The sequence below is a fragment of the Mirounga leonina genome, unplaced genomic scaffold (assembly GCF_011800145.1).
Source record: "Mirounga leonina isolate KUSES-001 unplaced genomic scaffold, KU_Mleo_1.0 Mir_153, whole genome shotgun sequence".
Lineage (NCBI taxonomy): Eukaryota > Metazoa > Chordata > Mammalia > Carnivora > Phocidae > Mirounga > Mirounga leonina.
The window spans coordinates 15,924,300-15,946,024 of NW_023270387.1; the positions used below are offsets into that span (position 1 = coordinate 15,924,300).

Consider the following 21,725-nt stretch of genomic DNA (forward strand, 5'->3'; position numbering starts at 1 on the left):
AAAATGGGAAGCATTCTCCCCCACCCCCCACCTCGCCGTACCCCTCCCCTTGTTAAATTTTTACCAACTGAGCCTGGTGATTGAAGGAAGTGACAATGAATGATGCAAAAGGTGAGAGATCCCACAGTAACAGCAGAGAAGGGGAAAAGAAAGGCCAGGGAAAGGAGGCAAGCCTGGGAGGAGGGGATTTGTGCCCCGAGCTTATGAATATTCTAATGGTTGTATGTTCGGGAATCAGGAATTTGAAAGTCTGATGGTTGTTGTAATTACACATTCATCTTTGCTGTTTAGTTAAAGCCACATATGTCATAGCAAGAAAAATTGTGACCTGTTATTAAAATCAGTTGTGTTTTCCCTGCAGATATCAAGATGAGTGGGGATGTAGCAGATTCCACGGATACTCACAGTGCCCTCAGCCAGGTGGAGACAGGTAAGGGTCTTCTCTTCTGGGGAATGAAACACGAAAGCACGGGTGGGAGCGAGTTGTTGCAAATCATCATGGAACAATGCGGTATCTTTTCTTGCTCAGTCTTTCAGCCAATCAAACCCCAAAGCTGGGGCTTAGGCAATGAAGGAATTCCCTTAGAGACATAGGATGTGACCCTGGAGGCTTTGAACAGTAGATATTGGTCTAGAGGGGGACAAAAATCCCTGGAACTAGGCTAGGAAAGGGCCAGATCCTGAAAAACAAAATGGAAACAGGAAAGTTAGGGAGATCAACTTCTTGATGTGCCATTCCAACACCCGTGGAAGCAGCAGGCTGCGGTCCTAGCCGCTCTGACTGATGGAAAGCACTGTGTGTCTTCAGTAGATGGGGACCAAGGCCTTTTAACCCCAGATTTCTCAACAGGCCTACTCAAGGAACCAGCCAAAGAGGGCCGTGCGCAAGTCTTCCTCTTCCAAATTACATGCATGTGGGTGGTAAATAGACCCAGAAAGAAAGGCTCGGTGCCTGGAAGATGACTTTGCTTTGTAAAGAAGAGAAAGAGGGCAGCAAAGAATTGAGAAGAAAGTTTCATAGCTCTCTGCTTTTAACTCCATAGCCCAAGCTTTGCTTTGAGAGCTCCATATAATTAAAAAGAACTTAAAGAAATATGAGTATAAATTGTAACACCACCAAATAACTTTAATAGCCTTCCAACAAGACCTCAATTAGTCTTTCATCTGGATCATTAGAGACATAGAAATTAGAAGTGGAAGAGAATCAATGTCCCCCAGAGCTAAACTCTTTTCCCAAGTCTTCAGGTGCCGTCTAATCCCATTCTTGAAGCTTGGGTCAGGGGCAAGATAATTGGGGGTCCTGTGGAGGGCATCTGCAGGATACACTTACCATAAACTTTTCTGCCCCACAATTTAATATTAAAACAATCCTATTGCACAGGTAACAATACATGTTAGAGCTGTAGGTTCTATGGTTTTCTTTGCGAGTAGGGAGAGCTGGGCTAGGAGACTCTCTGAGCCAGTTGCACTCATTTTTCGATTGACTTAATTGCTGAGTATGTTTTACTGAGGGTCTGTGGAGGGGGGGCACTTGTTCTCCCCAGTTGAGCAGAAAATTTCCTCCAACCCAAAGAATCAGAGCAAGGTTTTAAAATCAGTTCAGCTGGGGGTGCCTGGGGGGGCTCAGTCGGTGAGGTATCCGACCCTTGATTTCAGCTCAGGTCATGATCTCAGGGTTGTGGAATCGAGCCCTGCGTTGGGCCCCACACTCAGTGTGGAGTCTGCTTGGGATGCTCTCTCTCCCTCTGCCTCTGCCCCTCCCCCTGCTCACTCGCTCTCTGTCTCTCCATCTCAAAATAAATCAATAAAATTGTTAAAAAAGAAAATAAAATCAGTTCAGCTGGAGAGGGATAGGCAGTCTCGGCTCTGACACTCTTCCCTGGAGAAGACTCAGACTCCAGAATCCACTATCAGGAGAAGCTGGATTGCCCTTTCCTGGTAGCAGGCTGGCTGGAGCCAGTCCTGTTCACCTGGGCCAGGTCTACTACCCCAGGCGTGTGGGGACACAACTAAGAGAGTGCCTATGTGGAAAGAAGACCACACTTAGCTGGCTGGCTGGCATGGGCGTTCTGTGACTAGCTAAGCGACCGAGTCAGGGTAACCGTGTTGGGAGTGGGAAGGAGCTACATGGAACCCTAAAAGGTGAGCCAGGGGAGAGAGTGAGTTCAGATTCTGAGTGGGGGTTAGGAAGACGAAGGTGTTAAGAGATGATCTGTGCACATTCTGGCCTCCTATCTGGAACTCTGGGAGCTATGTATAGACTAAGTTGAAGGAGAAAGAATCCAGACATAAACTAGCACTTTGGGGATCTGTTTGCCATCCCAGGGCTACTCCCAGTTCCGTATGTGACCTTATCCCAGCTACTTTGCCTCCTTAGGAGGCAAGAACAGATGATCTTCGAAGGGTATGGATTTAAAATCACAGCCTAGCTGCTCACCAGTTGTATGATCTGCTAAGTTAGTTTAGCCTCGTCTCTTTTGTAGAGGGGGGTTAATTAATGTAGCTGAGATGACCTTTAAAGCCCTTAGCACACTGCCTGACACAATGCAGCTGTGATCATCATCCCATCTAATGACATCTTCAAGATCCTGTGATTCTGTAATTTACAGAAGGAGCATCGCTGCTAAGCACTTGGGGGCCCTAGGTAGCTGGGATGCCCTTCTCCCGTTCACTCCGGCCAAGTGGGTCAGCCCCGGAGGCTGGTTTTTCTCGTTTCCCATTCAAGAAAGGATTCTGTGTGGGTCTTCCTCAACTCCAAGGAGACCAAGAAGTCCGTGCTCTGTGCTGTCTGGAACTTCTCCACCCCTAGATTCTTCACTTCTGGGGACTCAGTGCCATGGCTGGTACCATCCATACTTAGGTGATCATCAAATTACTGTATGTTTTTAAGGGTGAGAAAAAAGAGGTAGCTAATTAAAGTAACCAAACTTCCTGGAAAGTCATTCTGACTCATTTTTTTTTTTTTTACAGAGAAAAGCTTATTATGAGTCACAATGGTTACCAACTTGGTTAAATGGCTTCCTTTGGATTTTTAAAAGGCAGATCCCCCTTCCCAGCAGTGCGTGAATTAGGGGGTGGTTTGTCTCTGAGTTTTAAAGGAACTACAAACAAAAGGTGACCTAGAAACCCCCAGCTCCCTGAGAGCACCTTCTGTGTTGTGTGAAATCCCCAAGGGGCACAAGGGCTGGGAGCTGGGAAAGGGAAGTCATTTCCCCATCCACACAGGCTAGGACTGCGAAGGAGGACGTTCTCAGGTCCAGACACAGACCTCCTGGCTGGCAGAGACCTGACAGGCAGCTCATTCATTCTTCCCTTTCCTCCTGCTTATAAGGAGCTGAGGCACGGACAGAGGATGAACTGCCCAAGGCCTCTGAGTGTCTTTGTGGCAGCACTAGAGTCCAGAAATCTCCTGATCCCCTGTTCAGTCCTCCTTCCCGACACCCTTGGTACCCGCCTCCCAGAGGACTGGAGCCAAGTTTCTAGATTTCTGAATCATCAGCTTTTCTATCCTTTCTTTTATGTCCCTGTTATTTTTCCTTCATTCTTAAGACTGACAACATTTTCTTTCCCTGTTCTCAACTGAGTGGTTGATAAGAATATACAGGCTTACCGACATTTCAAAAGCCCCCGCATCTGTAACTAACAAACCCCAAGCACTCATACAGCTAACCCTGGGACTTTTGACCACACGGGTCACAGAGTAGCCTCAAACACAGCGGAGGACAGATATGCTGGGCACGGGAAAGAGGAGAGAAAGTCCAGCCACGTTCACGCAGCCTCTTCCCCATACCTGGGCACGTGGACGTGTGCCTAGGATTTCACGTGCATCATCTCATTTCATTCTTATGATCCCTGTTTTTATCAAGGAGGAAATTGTGGCTAAAGAATGAGAAACTGACTTGCCCAGGATTGTACAGCTTTGAACCAGGAATCAAACTCAGGCCTGACTCCTTTGGATTCTTATCTTGGCTCTGCCATTACCTCTCTGCCCAGATTACTGGGCAAGTGTTTCCGCACCGGGACCTTTGGATTTGGGCTGGATAATCTCTAGGAGCTGAATCTTGAAAACAGTGTACATGTTCTGCTTTTCCAAATTCTTTGCCATCACTTTCCACGTCGTGCATTTGTGTAAAGGCTTCCCCAGAGCTAAGCCCTCCCTCGCTACCGCATCGCCCTCAGCCCCTCCCTAGTCCCTTTATTCCAGTTGCCTTCTCCGTGTCCCCTTGGACACCGCCAGCCTCCTTGCTCCATTTATCTCTGATCCTCCGCTCCGACCTAGCTGGTAGTCCTGTAACCAACATCCAAGGAGCACGCTAGTGTAGACCCTGGGCTCAAAAAGATGAAGAAACAGTCCGTGTCCTCAAGGGGCTTTCCCTTCTATCACAGGAATTCATGGCGGAAGGGATGACAGTGGCAGTTGTGTCTAAAAGAGCACAAACATCCAATGCATTTGGCCCTTCCAACAGTTCTGTGTGGGTAGATGGTATCATCCCACTTTGAAGATGAGGGATTTGAGGCTGATTTTCCCAAGATCCCATACCTAGCAAATGATAGAGTTAAACCTGCGTCTTTCTACTGACTTTCTACCCAAAGATGGGGGTGGGAAGACTGGGGACCAACACAGGAGCCAGTGATAGAGGACACAGGAGACTGGTAGCAGCAGGAGAGGTCTCAAGATTATGGAGGGGGCACCAGCCAACAGGGCTGGAGGGAAACCAAACCCCTGGAAGGTGGGTTGATTTAGTCCAAGAGGCAGAAGCCTTATCTGGGGCCAAAACATGCTTCCTGGGGAAGAGCAGGAACTCTGGTGAAATGGGGAGGGTGAGAATCTAACCTCAGAAAGAATTTTCTCCTTCCCTCTCATCCTGAGCCAGCCTCACTAAGGCACCAGTCTCCCCCCGCCCCCAACCCTCTGATGGGACACTGGGGTGGGGTTGCAAACCGAGATGATAGCAGAGCAAATTCCTTGGCACCCTTGTCCTGCTCAGAGATATGGGAAGGAAGATTTCTGTGAGGAGAACCACGGGAGGACAGGAGGCTAGAGATGAGGGAGGGACTGAGCTTTGTCAGTTGTCCATTCCTGCAGCTCCTCTCCACCCTCAGTTGTCCTGTCAGTGAGGCGGAATGGCTAACACTTGCCCTACCCTCCAGAAGGACCGCCAAGGCATCTTAGCTCTCTGGGGACCCTTTTGCCCTTCACCTGAGAACTTCCAACATGGTTTTACTAAGGAATGGGCATGACCATGTAGGGAGTACAGATAGGCTGGTGCCTCTCGTAAGGTCCCACAGGAAGAATGAGTAACTGACCCAAGACTAGAAAGTCCTTCTCAACCAATTCATTCCTCACCATCTCCACCCTACTGAGTCCTCAGGAAGAGAAGCCAAGGGTAAAGAAACTATGTTTCATCACAGCCAAGAAGTGAAGTTCTAGGCAGAAACAGTTCAGAAGTCTTTTAGAGATGTGTATGGCTTTCAGTCCAAATATTTATGGAATAAAACCATTCTTTCCATGACAGAGAGGACAGCAGAAATCTAGGAAGTACTTGGGGGGGTGGGGGAGGTGAAGAAGAGTCTCCTATTCCTAGCCCTTTCTAAATGGGGTACACGTGCACACACACCCGCCCCTTTCATGATTAAATGACAGAGTGGGTATGAACATGCTTCGCAAAGGGTGCACCACTGTACAAATACAATCCATCATTAGGTTGAAAATTATCAGAAACATTCAGGAGACAGGACAACGCTCTGTCACTGAGCCACGTGGGACATGTCTACCTGTGCCCTAGACTTGAGTTTCCTTGTTGTAATAGGGGGAGGAGGGTGCTAGAAGGGGATGGACTAGTAGTCTCTAGGATTTGCACTTGCTGACCCTGGTCCTGCACCTCCCTCTCTACCTGCTCTGCCCCTCACCTCTCTTGAAGAGGAAAATGAAGCCACAGCCCTTCCAAGTGTCCAGGGAGGGGGGCGGGGATATGAATTCCTGATGGTGTAAGGACTCTGAGGATGTAGGGATTCTTGTCTATGCCTCTCTCTTCCTTTGGAGACATTTCAAAACCATCCCTGGAAAATGAAGGAATCTCCTGGTCTTAGAGATATTTTCCTTAAGAAAAGCTAACCCCACGATTTCTCTTGGCCCCCTGTTCTTGTAGGACACAATCCTCAGTGCCTAGAAGTCGTTCTCATCTCTTGCCTGAGACCCCCAGCATAAGCCTGTTGCCTCTTGTTAGAGCCTTCTAAACCAGAGTGTTTCCAGTTTCCGTGCTAGGGAGATTAGAAGGTACTAACTCACTCCCCAGGCTTCATACCATGGCTCCTTGTGCCAGAAATCTCGGGAGAGCAGCCTGTGGTGTCTGGAATTGCCTGTCTGCCCCTAGCAATCAGAGAACCCTCGCAAACAAAAGAGCTTCAACAGCTACTCTCACCTCTACCAGCCTTACCACTCAGACTCTTGCTCATCCATGATTCCCAAACCCAAGCCCCCAGGGCAAACAAGGCAGCATTGAGCTGCCCAGGTGAGCCATGGGTGACTGGGCCAGTCCTGCCTGGCGCCGGCCCTTCCTTTTGGAAGGAAGTGGCTCCCCACCACCCTTGCCTCCATCTTTGCGGCCCCCAGAAGAACGTGGACCTCCTTTCTCTTCAGCCTAAGAGGGGACAAAGAGAGGGAGCCCAGTGGGGGGCATCCATGTGCTGTCTTTTACCATCCATGTGGTTTCATCGGTGGGCATTCCGTAGGGGGCACTGCCTCTCCAACAAGCTGGGGTACAGGACCAGCTGTTCCGCTTCTGGTCTGTCCAGACCAGCACGCGGTCCCACCGCGCAAGACAGCAGGTCATACCCGCCACACGCGATCGAGCTAGTCCATACCTGCCCGCGACAGGGAGAGCCCACTCCTCACATGCTGGGGGCTCTATTAACACTTCTAAGTTCACTCTCTGTGTTTGTATTATCGGGTCTCAGACTTTCACAAACAGCTGGCGGAGCAACCCTGGCCGTTTGAGCACACATCGAGGGGCCCTGTCTTAGAGTTGGCCTTGGTGTCAGAATGTCCCTGTCCTTTGGCATGCCGTGAGCGAAGGGTACTTCCGACCTTGGGTATATCTTATGACCTTCACATTCCTCCCCGCCCGCTGTGGGTATCGTGGGTGTGATGCTAGAGAGATCCAGCAGGACAGGTGGGTCCCAGGCTGTGCTCTGCGGGCAGGGAGGCCTGACCCCCCCCACCCCACCCCCACACACAGAGTGGGAGACTCAGACCACTGCCGCTTGCTGGGCCTCAACCCTTCATTAAGGCATCCCACATTTATAGCCCACCCCCCCAGGTGTGAGTAAATGCTTTTGGTCTCTTGGGTCCACCCTCTTCCTCAAGAAACAATTAGGGCAAAGAACACCTGGTGTGGAAAAGTGCTGACCAAGTGGAAAAAGAATTTAAAGAGAAAGGAGCTACCAAAGTAGGATGTGTTTTAGGGGCTTGAAGAGCAGCCCAAGTCCAGGCAACTGAAATGCAGTCCCACCTTGCCCCTCGGATCCCCATCACCGCTCCCAGCCCACAGACAGACCCACTTACACACACTCACAAAATCCCCACCTCCAAGCCCTCCGGCCCCTGGGGGTGCATCCACTGGCAGTCTTCCCTCCTGGCAGAGGCTGCTCTTTCAAAGGCAGCCTGGGGATCCTGGGCAGGGGTTTGTGAACTTCTGCTGCAGGCACCGGGGAGACCCGATGTCAGAGTCTCAGGCCAGCATTTGCTAGTGGGGTCCCTGTGTGGAAACACCTCCCCTGGGAAGGGCTTTGCCTGGAATCACCCATCCTTAGGAAAAGTTGCTGAGAGGGAGAAGCAGCTTTGGGAGGAGAGGGAGGGGATCAGAGCTGAGTGTCCTTACAAGCGAAGCTGCCTGAGGTCACCCCAGCTAGGGCTGGTCCGCCCTCACTGGAGCCCCGGGGGTTTGGCTGGGCCGGGCAGGCTCAGAGAATGAGGCGGTAAATTTCATTTCCAGGGACTTCAGCCACTGACATTTCTGTCCCCTCCTGCCTCTTCCGTGGGCTGGTGCTCACTGGGGTGGGGGCACTTCTGGGGTAACAGGAGGGCCCTGGGAGACTCAGGGAAGGCAGGCCTTTGTGCCAAGCCAGGAGCATGGGAAACTGAGCTGCAGGCATCTCCCAAAAAGCACCAGTGCAGTTGACTCAAAAAATAATAGTTGTTAATTTGCATGGCATTTTACATACAGGTTCCATGCTGGGCTTTTCATCACCTACCATGGTGCCATGGAAGCCCCCTAGGTCTCCCCTCTTCCGCCACCTCTTTTGGGGGCCTTTCTGTGTCCTCCAGACTCCAGAACTTCCCCCCCCCCCCCCCCCCCCCCCCCCCTTGGTTTTCCCCCGCCCCGGAAAAAAACACAGCGGCTGGCCTCGCTTGGGTAGGCTCGGTCCAGTCCAGATTTGCACCAGGAAAGCATGCAGGTGGGCTGGCAGGTCTGGGCCCTGCTGGCCATCTTAGTTAGGGGTGCCCCAACCTGTCTGCTGTGGGCCACAGCGAGGCCACTGGCAGGGGGCTTGCCCACCCCACTCCCCCACCTGCTCCAGCTGGGAAGAGGAGCAAGCCAGAGAGCCCAGAGAGGTGCCTAAAGGAGAGGAAACCCAGTGGTTGCTATGACGATGGGGTCTGGGCACCCGATTTGCATAGGGCTATGATTTCCATACTGCAGGGTGAATTTCCATATCCCTGCCTCAAAGCCTGTTGGGGCGGGGAGGGGGAGAGGGGAGAGGTCATTTGAAATTCAAATGAGGATGATTAAGGTTTTCTTGAGGAGGGAAGCTCGGACAAAGGGGGTGAAGCCGGCTGGCACTTGTCTGCCCCAGGCTCAAAGTTATCAAAGGGAGGCAGCACTGGGCTGACTCCCTCCCACCCCTGCCTCCACAGGCCAGGGGAGAGGTGACAGAGGTCAGGCTGGGCTGAGTGCTAGTGGCCTTTGCCTCCTGGGAGAACTGGATAGGTCCCCCTCCTGCCCCTGGACTCAGTTTACCCCTCCATGTCCTGAGGACGCTTGAGCTCAGAGCAACCATTGAGTGTGTTCTACTTCTGGACTCGAGCCTACCTCCCTCTGGTGACCACAGACTGGTCATCTCCGTTTTTCTACCCATGAAATTGGAAAAACAATCTGTACTTTCTCATTCGGCTGAGGAGATGTGAGGACAGACGGATTCTAGCCTCTACCACCCACTTGTGCTCTTAGACAATCGCTTCCCATCCTTGGGTCTGAGCTTGTGCATTGGATAACCGGTGTGACCTTGAGGGTCTCTAAAATTATTTGTAAGATGCTTGGAATGATGTGAATTGCTGCACCCCTGCCCCCAGCTCACCAAGGTGCAGTCATGAGGAGCTTAGACTTTGGAGCCAGAGTCTGTATGTGAATCCCAGCTTCTCTGCTTACTAGTTATGACCTTGGGCTAGTTACTTAATGGTTCCCGAGTCTGTAAAATGGGGATAATAATTGTACCTATCTCATGAGGTTGCTGTAAGGATCGAATGGGTCAATACTTAACTTAAACACACTTACCTCAGTGCCTGCCATAGAGTAATGCTGTTTGCTCGTATTAGTATCAGAAGCATCAAGCGTCCACAGAGTGGGGCAGGGACTCAACAGCCGATCCAGGGAACCTCGATTAGTAATATAGGCTGTCTCCTGAGTAGCCCTGCCTATGAACTCATTCACTTTGGCCAGCAGGCCGTTGTAGCCACTTGCATTTGGGAGTGGGAAGCCTGCTTCAGGGGAAGGGCCCAGGAGCAGCCCTAGCTAAGTAGTCACCCCACTGAGCGCCTGCCCGGCTAGAGGGCTAGAGGGGCCAGTCACCTCCACCCCTGCGGGCTCCTCATGTGGATCCTGACTCAAGCCTGTCTTTACTTCTCAGAAAATAGGGAAATGACAGGAGGAAGGGGAGGGAACAGGTGGAGAGACCCCCTCCCCCCAGGACCCAGTGCTAAGGCACGGGCCAGGTTTAATGAGATTAGGGGACATTGCTAGTTCTGGAAAATCTAAAAGTCCTTTACTTCCTTCGAGTTTCTACAGCAACCACATATGACGCTCCATTTGGAGATGGTGTGATGTAGTGCGGACAGCCTTGCCTGGTGGACGGACATGGGCTTGAGTTTCTGCTCAGTGATTTACTAATCAGGAAACTTGGGCAGGTTGATGAACCCCTCTGAGCCTCCTTTCCTCATCTGTGAAATGGGGATAATAAGAGCACCTACTCATAGGGTGGTTATGAGGATTAAATGCTGCATGTGTATAAAATGTTTACTGCAGAGCTTGGTGCGTAGTAAATGCTCAATAAATGTCAGCTACTAATTATTCCTTATTATTTGAAAACAGTGTTCTGCTGCCAAAATGTTTAAAAATGCTCTGATCTAGTCCTATTCTCCCATTTTATGGGGGGAGAGACTGGGGTCAGAGAGGGGGAATGACTTTCCCAAAGTCACAGTGGGGATGTGAGAGGAAGGTATCTTTAGGAACACTTTCCCCCCACCCCAGAGGCAGTATCCTCTGTCCTTTGTTTCTGTTTTGTCCTTTCCTTGGATTAAGCCTCTCCTCTCTCTCCCCAGCACCCTTCTGTCAGAGGCGGCCCCTGCAGCCCCCAGAGGGGAGGACCACCTTACTCTACAAGAAGGAAAGCAGAGAGAAGGGTGGTGGGGTCTGGGCTCTGCAGTGGGCTGTGGGACCTATAACAAGCCCCAGCCTCTCTGAGCCTCTAGTCACTGGTGAAACAGGAGTCCTGTCATTCCAGCCCTGTAGACCTCACAGGCAGGTGGGGTGGGGACCACATACGAACTGGAGATGGAAATGCACAGCACAGTAGAGAAGCAAACCCAGTGCGTGTCACTGTGATCAATGTGTGTTGGCAAGGACACCGGCCCTGGAGCCAGAACTTGAGATCCAAGTTCCTGCCCCTTCCCCCTCCGCACCCCCCACAGTGCTGGTGCGGGGACCCAGCCTCAGTTTCCTTGTCCGCAGAACAAGCTGTGAGGAAGGAATGAAATGAGAGCCTACCCGTGGCAGCTTTCGGACGTGTGAGTTGTTCCGCAAGTGTGAGAGAGCATCTCCTGTCCGAGCTTGCTTTCTATGCGCGCACCCCTCTGAGCCGCACAAGGTCATGTGCGCACCCACAGGAGAGCCCGAGCCCAGCCACGTGGCCCTCCCAGGCATCTCCTCCTGCCCTTCTCAGCCCGCTTTACTCTGTGCCGGGAAGAGGGCTAGGGTAGAGCTGCTCAGTCTCCGACTGACCTTAAGCCTCTTTGAACCTCTTCCTTCCCCAGGCTGGGCCAAGGGCAGAGTGGTGCTGGTCTGGAGTCGACCTCTAAAGAACCCCCACGGGTGTTGTGCAGGGTCAAGTCTGGGCATTGAGCTCTGGGGAGTAGTTCCTGCTGTGCCGCTTGTTACCTGTATGACCTTTAGCTCATCCCTTGTCCTCTCTGGGACTGTTTCCTTCCCTGTAAATGGCAGGGATAGCACTGGGAGTCTCTAGTCCTCTTGAGCATTTAATACTCCTGATAGAAAAATCGCAGGCGAGGCGCTTCTTCGAGATGTGCTCATTAGTGCATCCAGAACCCTGGGCTTACTAACAGAGTTCTTCCTTTGGAGTTGGATTTTTCTTGTCTTCCAGGCTCAGGGGACTATGAGTTGAGACTTTGGCGGGGACCTGGCTCTTCTGGCCGCATTCCTTGCCGCAGGGACCTGAGTCCCTGGCCTGTTTTTCTGGAACTTGGTGCATCTGCCTGGATACTGCTTCCTCGTGGCCTCTGATGGTGCTGTCCACTTTGGGCCAGCAGGAGGTGAGGGGGCACTGTAGGGGAGCCCTGGGGAGTCCCATCTACAGCTCAGGCTGAGAAGCAGTGGGGATTGTCAGGCCTAAACAATGAGAAGGCCATGTGAGGAGCCTTTCATTTGTCAAAGAACATCATGACAGATGGCAGAGGGAGCTGGGAGGATGCTGGGCTTCCCTTCCAGCCAAGGGGTGCCATGGAGCCCCTTGTGTCCACTGTGGCTCAGCCCCAGGCTCCTGATCTGTGGGAAGGGACCAGAGAGCAAGGCTTCAGGGTTCAGTCTCACAAGGGTGTGTGTGTGTGTGTGTGTGTGTGTGTGTGTGTGTGTGTGGAGAAAAGGCGTCAGTCAGGTCGCTCACCTGGGCCATGTCATGAGGAATCCCTGGAGAGATTTGCTCTACCTTAGGGTAGAGAGGAAGAAGCTTTAAATCATGAAAATTCCCAACTCCACACATGGTCAGAGGTCAAGGGCACCTGAGAGATCCCCCTGTCCTGGGGTGGTAAATGGGTTTCTTCAGGAGAGCTCATTCTGACCATCGGTGGTGGTCGCTGAAGCAGGGACGTTAGAACAAGGAAGAGGGTGCAGTGATGCATTCGTGACACCTCCCTGGGCATGGCTTGCACCCACATGCATGTCTGTATTTGCTGTCTACACCCCCCGAGGTAAGGTGACTTGACTGAGGACCCTGAGCTAGTGGAGAACTGGGAGTCAGATCTCCCCCAACCCCTAAGCTAGGGCTCTTTCTCCTCTCCATCCCAGGTCCTGCATCCCGTTCTTCAGGGGTCTTCAGGGGGTCCTCCTCAGGGTCCTCCTGGGCATTTCCTTGCCCCTGTAAAGGAGGTGGCAGGAATGCAGACAGAAACTTTTTTGTATTAATATTTAAGGGAAATTGAAGGCTACAGAGATTAAGCCACTTGCCCCAAGTCCAGCGTAAAACAGCCTTTGAAGTAACCCTCGAGCTCAGTTTCCCGTGTGTTCTCTGTACAGAACTCTGACCATTAGGCAGCACTGCCAGTTCCTTGGAGGAATCTCAAGTAACAGAAAAGGTAGGCATGGTGTCTGTGGGGTCCTGGAAAACAACTGCTTTGACTGGTTTAAGTGACCGTGCCGGGAAGTCTCTCCTGGTTTGCTCTGGTAGCTGGCGCCCAGGAGTGTTTCCAGGGTCCTGGGAGCTTTAAGCATGGCTCTCCCAGGAAGTGCCCACCAGCTGCCAAGTGGTCAGAAAGTGGCACTGAAAGTCTTACTGGGTTATACCGGGTGCGGAGCTGGTGAGAAGAGAAGCAGTCCAGAATTGGGAGAGGTTCAGCCCCATTGCCGAGCACTCCGCACTGTTTACCAGGCAGAAGTGAAAAATCCTGCTTGGACAGTTCTCCATTTCTGTGCTTCCACCCCCCTCACCCAGAGAATTGCTCCCCAGGCAAACTCACATCCCGGTGCTGCCAAAGCTATGAAAATCAGCAGGTCTGCTGCTCAGAGGTGGGAACGCAGAGGGCTGGTGTGTCTCCTACTGTCTGTTGTGGGCCCCCCGGGGTTCTGATAGGTTGTACCCATCACCTAACCTGGCTGAGACTCAGTCTCCTCATCTGTGAAATGGGGTGAATAATAATGCTTCATCTTCCCAAAGGCAGGGAACTTGCCCCGATGATCTCCTGAGGTCTCCCCCAGGCTCATGAGCCAGGGTTTCAAGGTGTTGGCTCTCCTCCTGCTTTCTTTCTGGAAGCCTCATGGCTCAGAGATGGCCAGGGGGCCATGAGAACCCAAAGAAGCCTGGAGAGACCCCAGTGGGTGCCCTTCCAGCTTGGCATAGATCTCACCCATTTGCCCCCAAGACCTCCAAATGGGGGATTCTAAAGCTTCCTTCTCGAGCCCTGTCTGCCCTCCCCCCTGCCTTCTATGTCCTTATCTTTTGTTTGTGTGCAGAACAAACAGGACAGAGGGAAATGGTAAGAAGAGCTCTTTGGTCCTTCTTCTGCCTCGCTCTGCCTATGCTGCTGACAGGGACCAGTTTCTGGGAGGGGAGAAAAAACCTTGGTGCATTTCAACCAGCTGCATTGAATGGAAAGACTTCAGAGATGGAAGGAATTTTAGAGATTCCCTGAAATCCCCCTCTTGATGCCATCAAATTGTCCCTCGATTCCAAAACCACTTCTGTAACATCGCTGAATACAAGCAGCCCCTGGCTGAATGTTCCTAGCAATGGGGAGCTCTGACGATGTGAAATTAGTTTCACTGCTGAACACATCCACTCTTCACAAAATTCTTCCTCCCACTGCAATGCAGCCTGCCTTCCAGCAGCTTCGCCCGTGGCCCTGCTCTGCTCTTTGCTGCTTCAGGCTAAGCTTGGTTCACTTCCATGCCAATATTTGGAAAGGAAGGAAAAGTCCACTGATATTTATTTAAGCACTTACTATGCACCAGGCACTATGCCAAGTGCTTTCCAATGTTCCCTCATTGAATTGTATTTAGAATTTTTTATTTTGCGAAAACTCAGACGTACGGAAAACATAGAAAACAGTTAATGAACAGCCATATACCCATCACCTGGATTTGGTAACTGTCAACATCTCGCCATCCATATTTGCTTCATCCATTTGTTTCTGAAATCCCTTTTTTTTTTTCTTTTCAACTTTCCCTTGTGGACATTGTCAAACACACATGACAACAGAGACAAATACAATGAGCCCCCATATACTCATTGTCTACTCTCAACAACCATCACATTTCTGCTCTTCCTGCTGCTGGAATATTTTCTTATAAATTCTAGACATTGCAACATTTCCATCCTAAATATGGCAAGGATGCATCTGTAAAACAGAAGGAACTTTTCCTTCTTAACTACAATACCATTATTATACTTAAAATGAATTTCTCATTTAATTCTCACGGCAATGCCATGAAGAAGTTTTTATGTAAAGACAAGTGTTGTCATCTCTAGGCTAAATCTCCTTTCCTCATCTGATGTGACATCTGGGTCCCTTACCATCTTGGTCCTCATGCTCGGCAGCCCAGTTCCTCAGCCCAGTTCATCCCTTTTTCAAACTGACGCCCTGTACTGGGCACAACGCTCTCAGTCAGGGATCTGCCTTGATCTGCCTCTCCATTAATGAATGGGACCGCCTTAGCTTTTTTTTTTTTTAAAGATTTTATTTATTTATTTGAGATAGAGAGAGAGCATGAGATGGGGGAGGGTCAGAGGGAGAAGCAGACTCCCTGCCGAGCAGGGAGCCTGATGCGGGACTCGATCCCGGGACTCCAGGATCATGACCTGAGCCGAAGGCAGTCGCTTAACCAACTGAGCCACCCAGGCGCCCGACATATCTGATTTCTTTAGGAGATTCAGCCTCTCTCAAAATGTAACATACAGAGGACAGACATTTTGGCGGCAAAATGCCTGATGCTCTGCACGCTTGAATTCCTAGTCACCATATGTATCCGCTACGATTATTGCTACTGTAGTTTGAAATTGGTTATTGGTATGTTGAAAAAGCTTTTTATGAGGCTTCCAATTATAGCACGTAGTATGGGGTTTTTTTCAGCTTTGTTGATGTGCAAGTGATAAAATTGTAAGAGATTCACAGCGTACATCATGGTGATTTGATATGTGTATACATTGGGAAATGATCCCCTCCATCTGGTTAATTATCACGTCCATCACCTCACCTATTTACATTTTTTTGTATGTGAGAGAACCTTTCAGTTCTCCTCAGCAAATTTCCATTATACAGTAGAGTCCTATCAACTATAGTCACCGTGCTCTATATGATATCCTCAGACTTTATTCATCTTACAGCTGAACGTTTGTACCATTTCACCAACCTCTTCCTATCCCCTCACTCCCTCAGCCTCTGGCAACCACTTTTCTACTCTCTCACGTTCTGTTTCTATGAGTTTGACTTTAAAAAAAAATTTTTTTTGAGATTCCACATGTAAGTGATACCACGCAGTATTTGTATTTTTCTGTCTTATTTCACTTAGCATAATACCCACAAGATCCATCCATGTTGTCACAAATGGCAGGATTTCCATTTTTCTCGTGGCTGAATAATATTCCAGTGTGTGTGCGTGTGTGTGTGTGTTTTAAGATTTTATGTATTTATTTATTTATTTGAGAGAGAGCATGAGCGAGGGGGGGAGGGGCAGAGAGAGAGGGAGAAGCAGACTCCCCACCAAACAGAGAGCTGACGTAGGGCTCGATCCCAAGACCCTGGGATCATGACCTGAGCCGAAGGCAGACGCTTAACCTACTGAGCCCCCCAGGCGCCCCTGTTGTGTGTGTGTGTGTGTGTGTGTTTAAATAAACAACATCTTCTTTATCTATCCATTCATCGATGGACACAGATTGTGTCCATATCTTGGCTGTTGTGAATATCACCATGGTGAACATGGGGGTGCAGATATCTCCTTAATAGCATTGTTTTCATTTACTTTGGAGATATACCCAGAAGTAGGATTGCTGGGTCATACGTAGCAGATAGTCTTCTAGTTGGGTATAACTTTGTGCAATTTGACTACGTTAGTGGACTACCCAACATAAAGTAGAAAAGCAGATTTCTGGGATAGCGTATTTGTTAAAACAGAATTCCCTAATTAAAAAATAAAAGTCTCTAGTTTACTTTTTGTCTGTTTCATTTTTGTTGAGGTAAAAAAAAAAAACAACACATGACATAAAAACTAAATATAAACCATTAAATTTAAACATAAAATTTACCATCTTAACCATTTCTAAGTGTACAGTTCAACCTCCCCTGTCTTTTATATATATATATGTATATATATATACAGTTGATTTTGTTTAACCCAAGTACAGGGCTTTACATTTATTCCTGTTACATTTTACCTTGTTGGTTTGGGCTTCCTATTAGAACATGCCAAAATATTTTCTAATCCTGATTCTATCATCCAGTTTTCTGCATTCATCTCCCTCTCTGCTTTGAATCATTTCCAAATTTGATCAACATTTATTTACCTAAGCTGTTGATCAAAGTCAAACCCTTGGTTTCTCTGTGTCGGCCACTGGATGCAGTGCCTTTTTTTTTTTTTTTTTTTTAATATAAGCTCTAGGCCCAACATGGGGCTGGACCTCAAAACCCCAAGATCAAGAGTCACATGCTCTACTGACCGAGCCAGCCAGGTGTCCCATGCAGTGCCTTTACTGGGAAAACTGTATGAGTATAAGAGTTGAGAAATCAAGCGTTGGTCTTGATTCAAGTTCTCTGAGGCTGTGTGTCCTCTGCAAGGTGCTTCCCCTCTGAGTTTGGACTTCAGTGTCCTTCCAACTCTTCCTTCTGTGTGTCTGTCCTGCTTTGTTTTTCCTGCAAGTGATTGCTACCTTCCAAAGAGGGAGCCAGGGCTTGGAAACATGATATGTTCAAAGTTTCGGCAGATGGTGGTACCTGTGACTTTCTCAGGTCAGAATCAAAGATTGGTTTTTGGAGCAGTTCCTTAGTAATTTGGATCAAACACATGGTCATTTGGCACCTACTGTGTATTAGGTACTTTAGGCACTTGAGGTTCAAAGATGAATAAGATTTATAATAATGCTAACCTCTAGGAGCTCATGATTTCATGAGAGAAACAAACACATGAACCACTGGGTCTAAAAAATGTGGTATGTGCAATAAAAGTCATAAATAAGAGGTGTGGAAACACAGAGAAAATCCCATATTTTGCTTTGGGAAAGTTTCATGGAGGATGTGACATTTGAGTTTAGTCTTAGAGGACGAGTGTGTATTTTCTTTTTTTTTTTTTTATAATTTTTTTTTAAGATTTTATTTATTTATTTGAGACAGAGAGAATGAGAGAGAGCACAGGAGAGGGGGGAGGGTCAGAGGGAGAAGCAGACTCCCTGCCGAGCAGGGAGCCCGATGCGGGACTCGATCCCGGGACTCCGGGATCATGACCTGAGCCAAAGGCAGTCGCTTAACCAACTGAGCCACCCAGGCACCCGAGTGTGTATTTTCTAGGGAGAGAAGGGCACAGCGCATGCAAAGTCCCTAACATAAGACCAGGCTTAGCCTGGATAGGGGAATGGCCCAGGATGTCTGGAGCCCAGCTCTACAACTGGGGAGTACCTCCCAGTGCCCGAAGCATGGTCACCAGCTTTCTCTCCTTTGAGCTTTACTATAATCCTGGAAAGTGGGTGGAATGGGAATTATGACCTTATTTTGCCATTGAGAAGCCTGAAGCGTCTGGAGCTGCCTGCCTTGATTAAACTCACACAGCCCGGGAGTGATGGAGCCAAGCCTTGAACCTCAGTTCTCCACTTCAAGTCCAGGACTGTTTCCAAGTACGCCCTTGCTGCTTCTCCACAGAGCATTGCAAAGGGGTATAAAGTAAGTCTCAGATGATCGTGGACCAGGATTTCACCTAATAGGATAATTGCATCCTCTCATTTCTCCCTGAAAGAGGAGCACCTACCTCACTGTGTCAAAGATGAATAAATTGAGTCCCAGGAATGGCTCACCAGTCATCTCTCAATCTAGAGCATTAGCAGTAGAATCAGAATCAGAACTGGAATGGCTTTGGGGAGCTGAGCCCTTCCTAAGTGCCCAGCATTGAGCTATAGGGCACTCTTGACTCTGTTGGAGTGTCATGGGGCCAGTCTCCTTGGGAGGTCCTGGCCAACCAGGTACCTCATTCACTTAGGCTGGGTTTCAAGAAAGATTAGGTACAGATACCAACGCAGGTAAGAATGAATTTGATGAGAAGGAGAAATGTCCTAGTGAGGACAAGTGTAGCAGGTGCATCCTCATGATAAGAGGCCTCTTGAGAAGGGCCATGGAAAAACTTCTAGGCAAGAGAAATTATTAATTTTGTTGGCTGGTGAGTTTTAAAATTAAACTCTGAATTCTGCTTGCTCATCTTTCCCATTTTGTGGATCTCATAAACAACATGATAATTGCATTCACAGAAACCAAAAGCAAAGACCTTCTTTAATTGCCCACAAAGCTGATGACCTCCTCCAAGTCAAACTGTTTTGGCCCTCCACTGTTTCTCTCACTGTATTAATACCTCCTTCTGGAAACATCTTCCCCTTTTACCTCCCAGTCACCATCCTTGCCTGGTCTTCCTCCTCCTCGAGTGCCCACTCTTTCTCCGTCTCCTTCGCTGGCTCCTCCTCATCATCCCAGCCTTGACTTTTCTTTCTTCTTCATCTGGACTCAGTTCCTTTGTAACCTCACTGAATCCTGTGGCTTTAAATGCCACCTATAAGCAGATAACTACCCAGGTTATACTTCTGACCTCACACTTCTCCTGAGTCCAAACTCACTTCCCTGCCTCTCCTGGGATATCTCACTGGCATCTCAAACTTACCTCCTTCAAAAACATAGCTTTCGACGTTCTACCCCCAGCCTGCCCTTCCCTGAGCCACCCCCATCTCTGGTAATGGCACCACCGATTATTCCATCAAGAAAGGCCAAACCCTAGAAATCATCCTTGATTCCTCTCTTTCCCTGCACCCCACCTCCCATCCATCAGCCAGTCCTGTCAGCTATCAATTCAACATTCTAAATCCAAGCTTTTCACACCACCTCCACTGTCGCTGTCCCTTCCACTCTGCTGCCCTTTCTCATCTGGGCCACGGCAATGGCTCTCAACTGGTCTTGCTTCCTGCTCTCTAACCCCCTACCAGCTCATCACTGTAGGTTTAAACACTGAAGTCAAGATCATGTGACTCCTCTGCTCAAACCCTCTATCACTTCCTGTCGTCCTTCAGCTTTCACCATCACCTGTCTGCCAGATCCATGTCAGCTTGCCTCTGATTACCCCATTCTTCAGCCCTACTAGCCTCATTACTATTCCTCAGCATGCAAGCCTGCTCTTGCCTTAGATCCTGATACTTCTGTCTGGAATGATCTTCCTCAGACCTTCGAAAGGTTGGGTCCTCACTTCATGGAGTGAAAACCTCACCTCCCCTCAGTGGCCTTCCCAGACCATCTGCTTATGAACAGCCTCTGACACGCCCTTCCCCTGACAAAGTATTATTGTTCTCCACAGTAATTATCTCTAAATGAAATTCTATATTTGTTTTCTTATTCCTTTTATGTCTCCTCAAGTCGAAAAGAAGTCAGGGACTTCTGCTGTCTTCTCTAGGATTGTATTCCCAGTGCCTAGAACAGTGCCTGGCACCTAGTGTGGGCTGAGTAAATGCGTATTGGATGAATTTGCTCTTGTGGCAAGTTTTAAAATTACTCCTTATTAGGCCAACTTTACAATGTCATGGAAGGATTTTTTTTTTAAAGATAAAAGCTCCTCAAAAAATAAAATCTAGAACTACCGGATTATCTAGCAATTCCACTTCTGGGCATTTATCCAAATAAATGAAGACACTAACTCAAAAAGATATCTCCCCCCCAGTTCACTGCAGTATTATTTACAATAGCCAAGACATGGAAACAGCCAAAGTGTCCACTGGTGGATGAATAAGTAAAGAAAATATGCTGTGTATATGTCTATATGCACACATAACATGGGACATAGAACATTATTCAGCCATGAAAAAGAATGAAATCTTGCCATTTGTGACAACATGGACAGAACTTGAGGGCATTATGCTAAGGGAAATAAATCAGGCAGAGAAAGACAAATACCATATGATCTCATTTATATGTGAAATTTCAAAAGCAAGCAAGCAAACAAACAAACAAACAAAAACAAAAGCCAAGCTCATAGATACAGAGAACAGATTGGTGGTTGCGAGAGCTGAGGGGTGGGGATAGGTGAAATGGGTAAAGGGCGCCAAAACTTCCAGTTATAAAATACAATAAGTCCTGGGGATGTAATGAACAGCATGGTGACTGTAGTTAATAAAACTGGATTGCATATTTGAAAGTTGCTGAGAGAGTGGATCTTAAAAATTATCATCAGAAGAAAAAAAACGTGTAACTATGTGTAGTGATGAATGTTTGCTAGACTTATTGTGATGATCAGCGTGTTCACAATGTATACAAATGTTGAATCATGCGGTACACCTGAAACTAATATAATGTTATATGTCAGTTACACCTCAATTGAAAAAAAAGGTAAAAGCAATTTTGCCTTTAAGTCTATCTGTCTATGTGCAACTGCTTTCAGATTGTGGGCCCTTCCTACCTTTAGCTCTCCTTGCAGATTTTATGTATTATCTTCACTGATCTCAAAATCAGGCTGCTATACAGAGGTCACTCCATATCTCCCCGTATGCCCTTCTCAGGACCCCATCCCTCTTCATCCTCTGCTCTCATCTTGCTGCCCTAGTTGCTGGAGGAGATGCCCTCACAACCATAGAGGAAAGGGCACGCTTCCCCATGCTCATTTAGAACAGAGCAGGGCAAGGGGTTTAAGTTAAAACTCCAGAGGATTCTCTTAGGTCCCATTCATTCTTCTACCAGGCATTTCTTGAGACACTGCACTATGTTAGGAACCGTGGTAGCCATTGAGAATGGAAGTCATGTCCCCATTTTCATGGAACTCATAGACTAGCAGGAGAGAAGCGCGCAGAAAAGGAGTCCCATGATGTGCCATGCAGGGGCAGCGAGGTCTCCTGGGGTCCAGAGTGGAGCAAGGCTAACCAACTCCGGGCAAGTGTGGAGACAGGACAGGCTTGGTATGTTTGCACCTGAGCTCAGGGTGCTTGGGAGGGAGCGAGGTGGGATCCTGAGGGACAGTCATATGGGGATTTGTGTGTTGTGCTAAGGGATGGAGACTTTATTCCAAAGTTATTGAAGAGCCAATGAAAAGCAGAAGAATTTTCTGATTGAAAGTTCTGAATTCTTTCACTTGTCCATTTATTCTTTCATTCAACCAGTATATTTTGAACCCCTGTTATGTACTAAGCCCAGTGCTATGCCCTGAATGTATGGTATTTAGTAAGTAGTCATTGTCCTTGCTGTTACAGAGCCAGCCAACCATGGCGCATAAAGGAAGCAT

The 21,725-nt window shown here is 48.6% G+C and overlaps 1 protein-coding gene across 2 annotated transcripts in view; it reads left to right on the forward strand.

Annotated features, from left to right (window-relative positions):
* Positions 1 to 21,725, forward strand: part of POU2F3 (POU class 2 homeobox 3) — a 100,474-nt gene that overhangs the window by 32,597 nt on the left and 46,152 nt on the right. For both annotated transcript variants that reach the window (XM_035009142.1, XM_035009141.1), the window contains exon 4: positions 362 to 430. In XM_035009142.1, the coding sequence (XP_034865033.1) occupies positions 362 to 430 (69 nt within the window). The remainder of the gene's footprint in view (positions 1 to 361; positions 431 to 21,725) is intronic.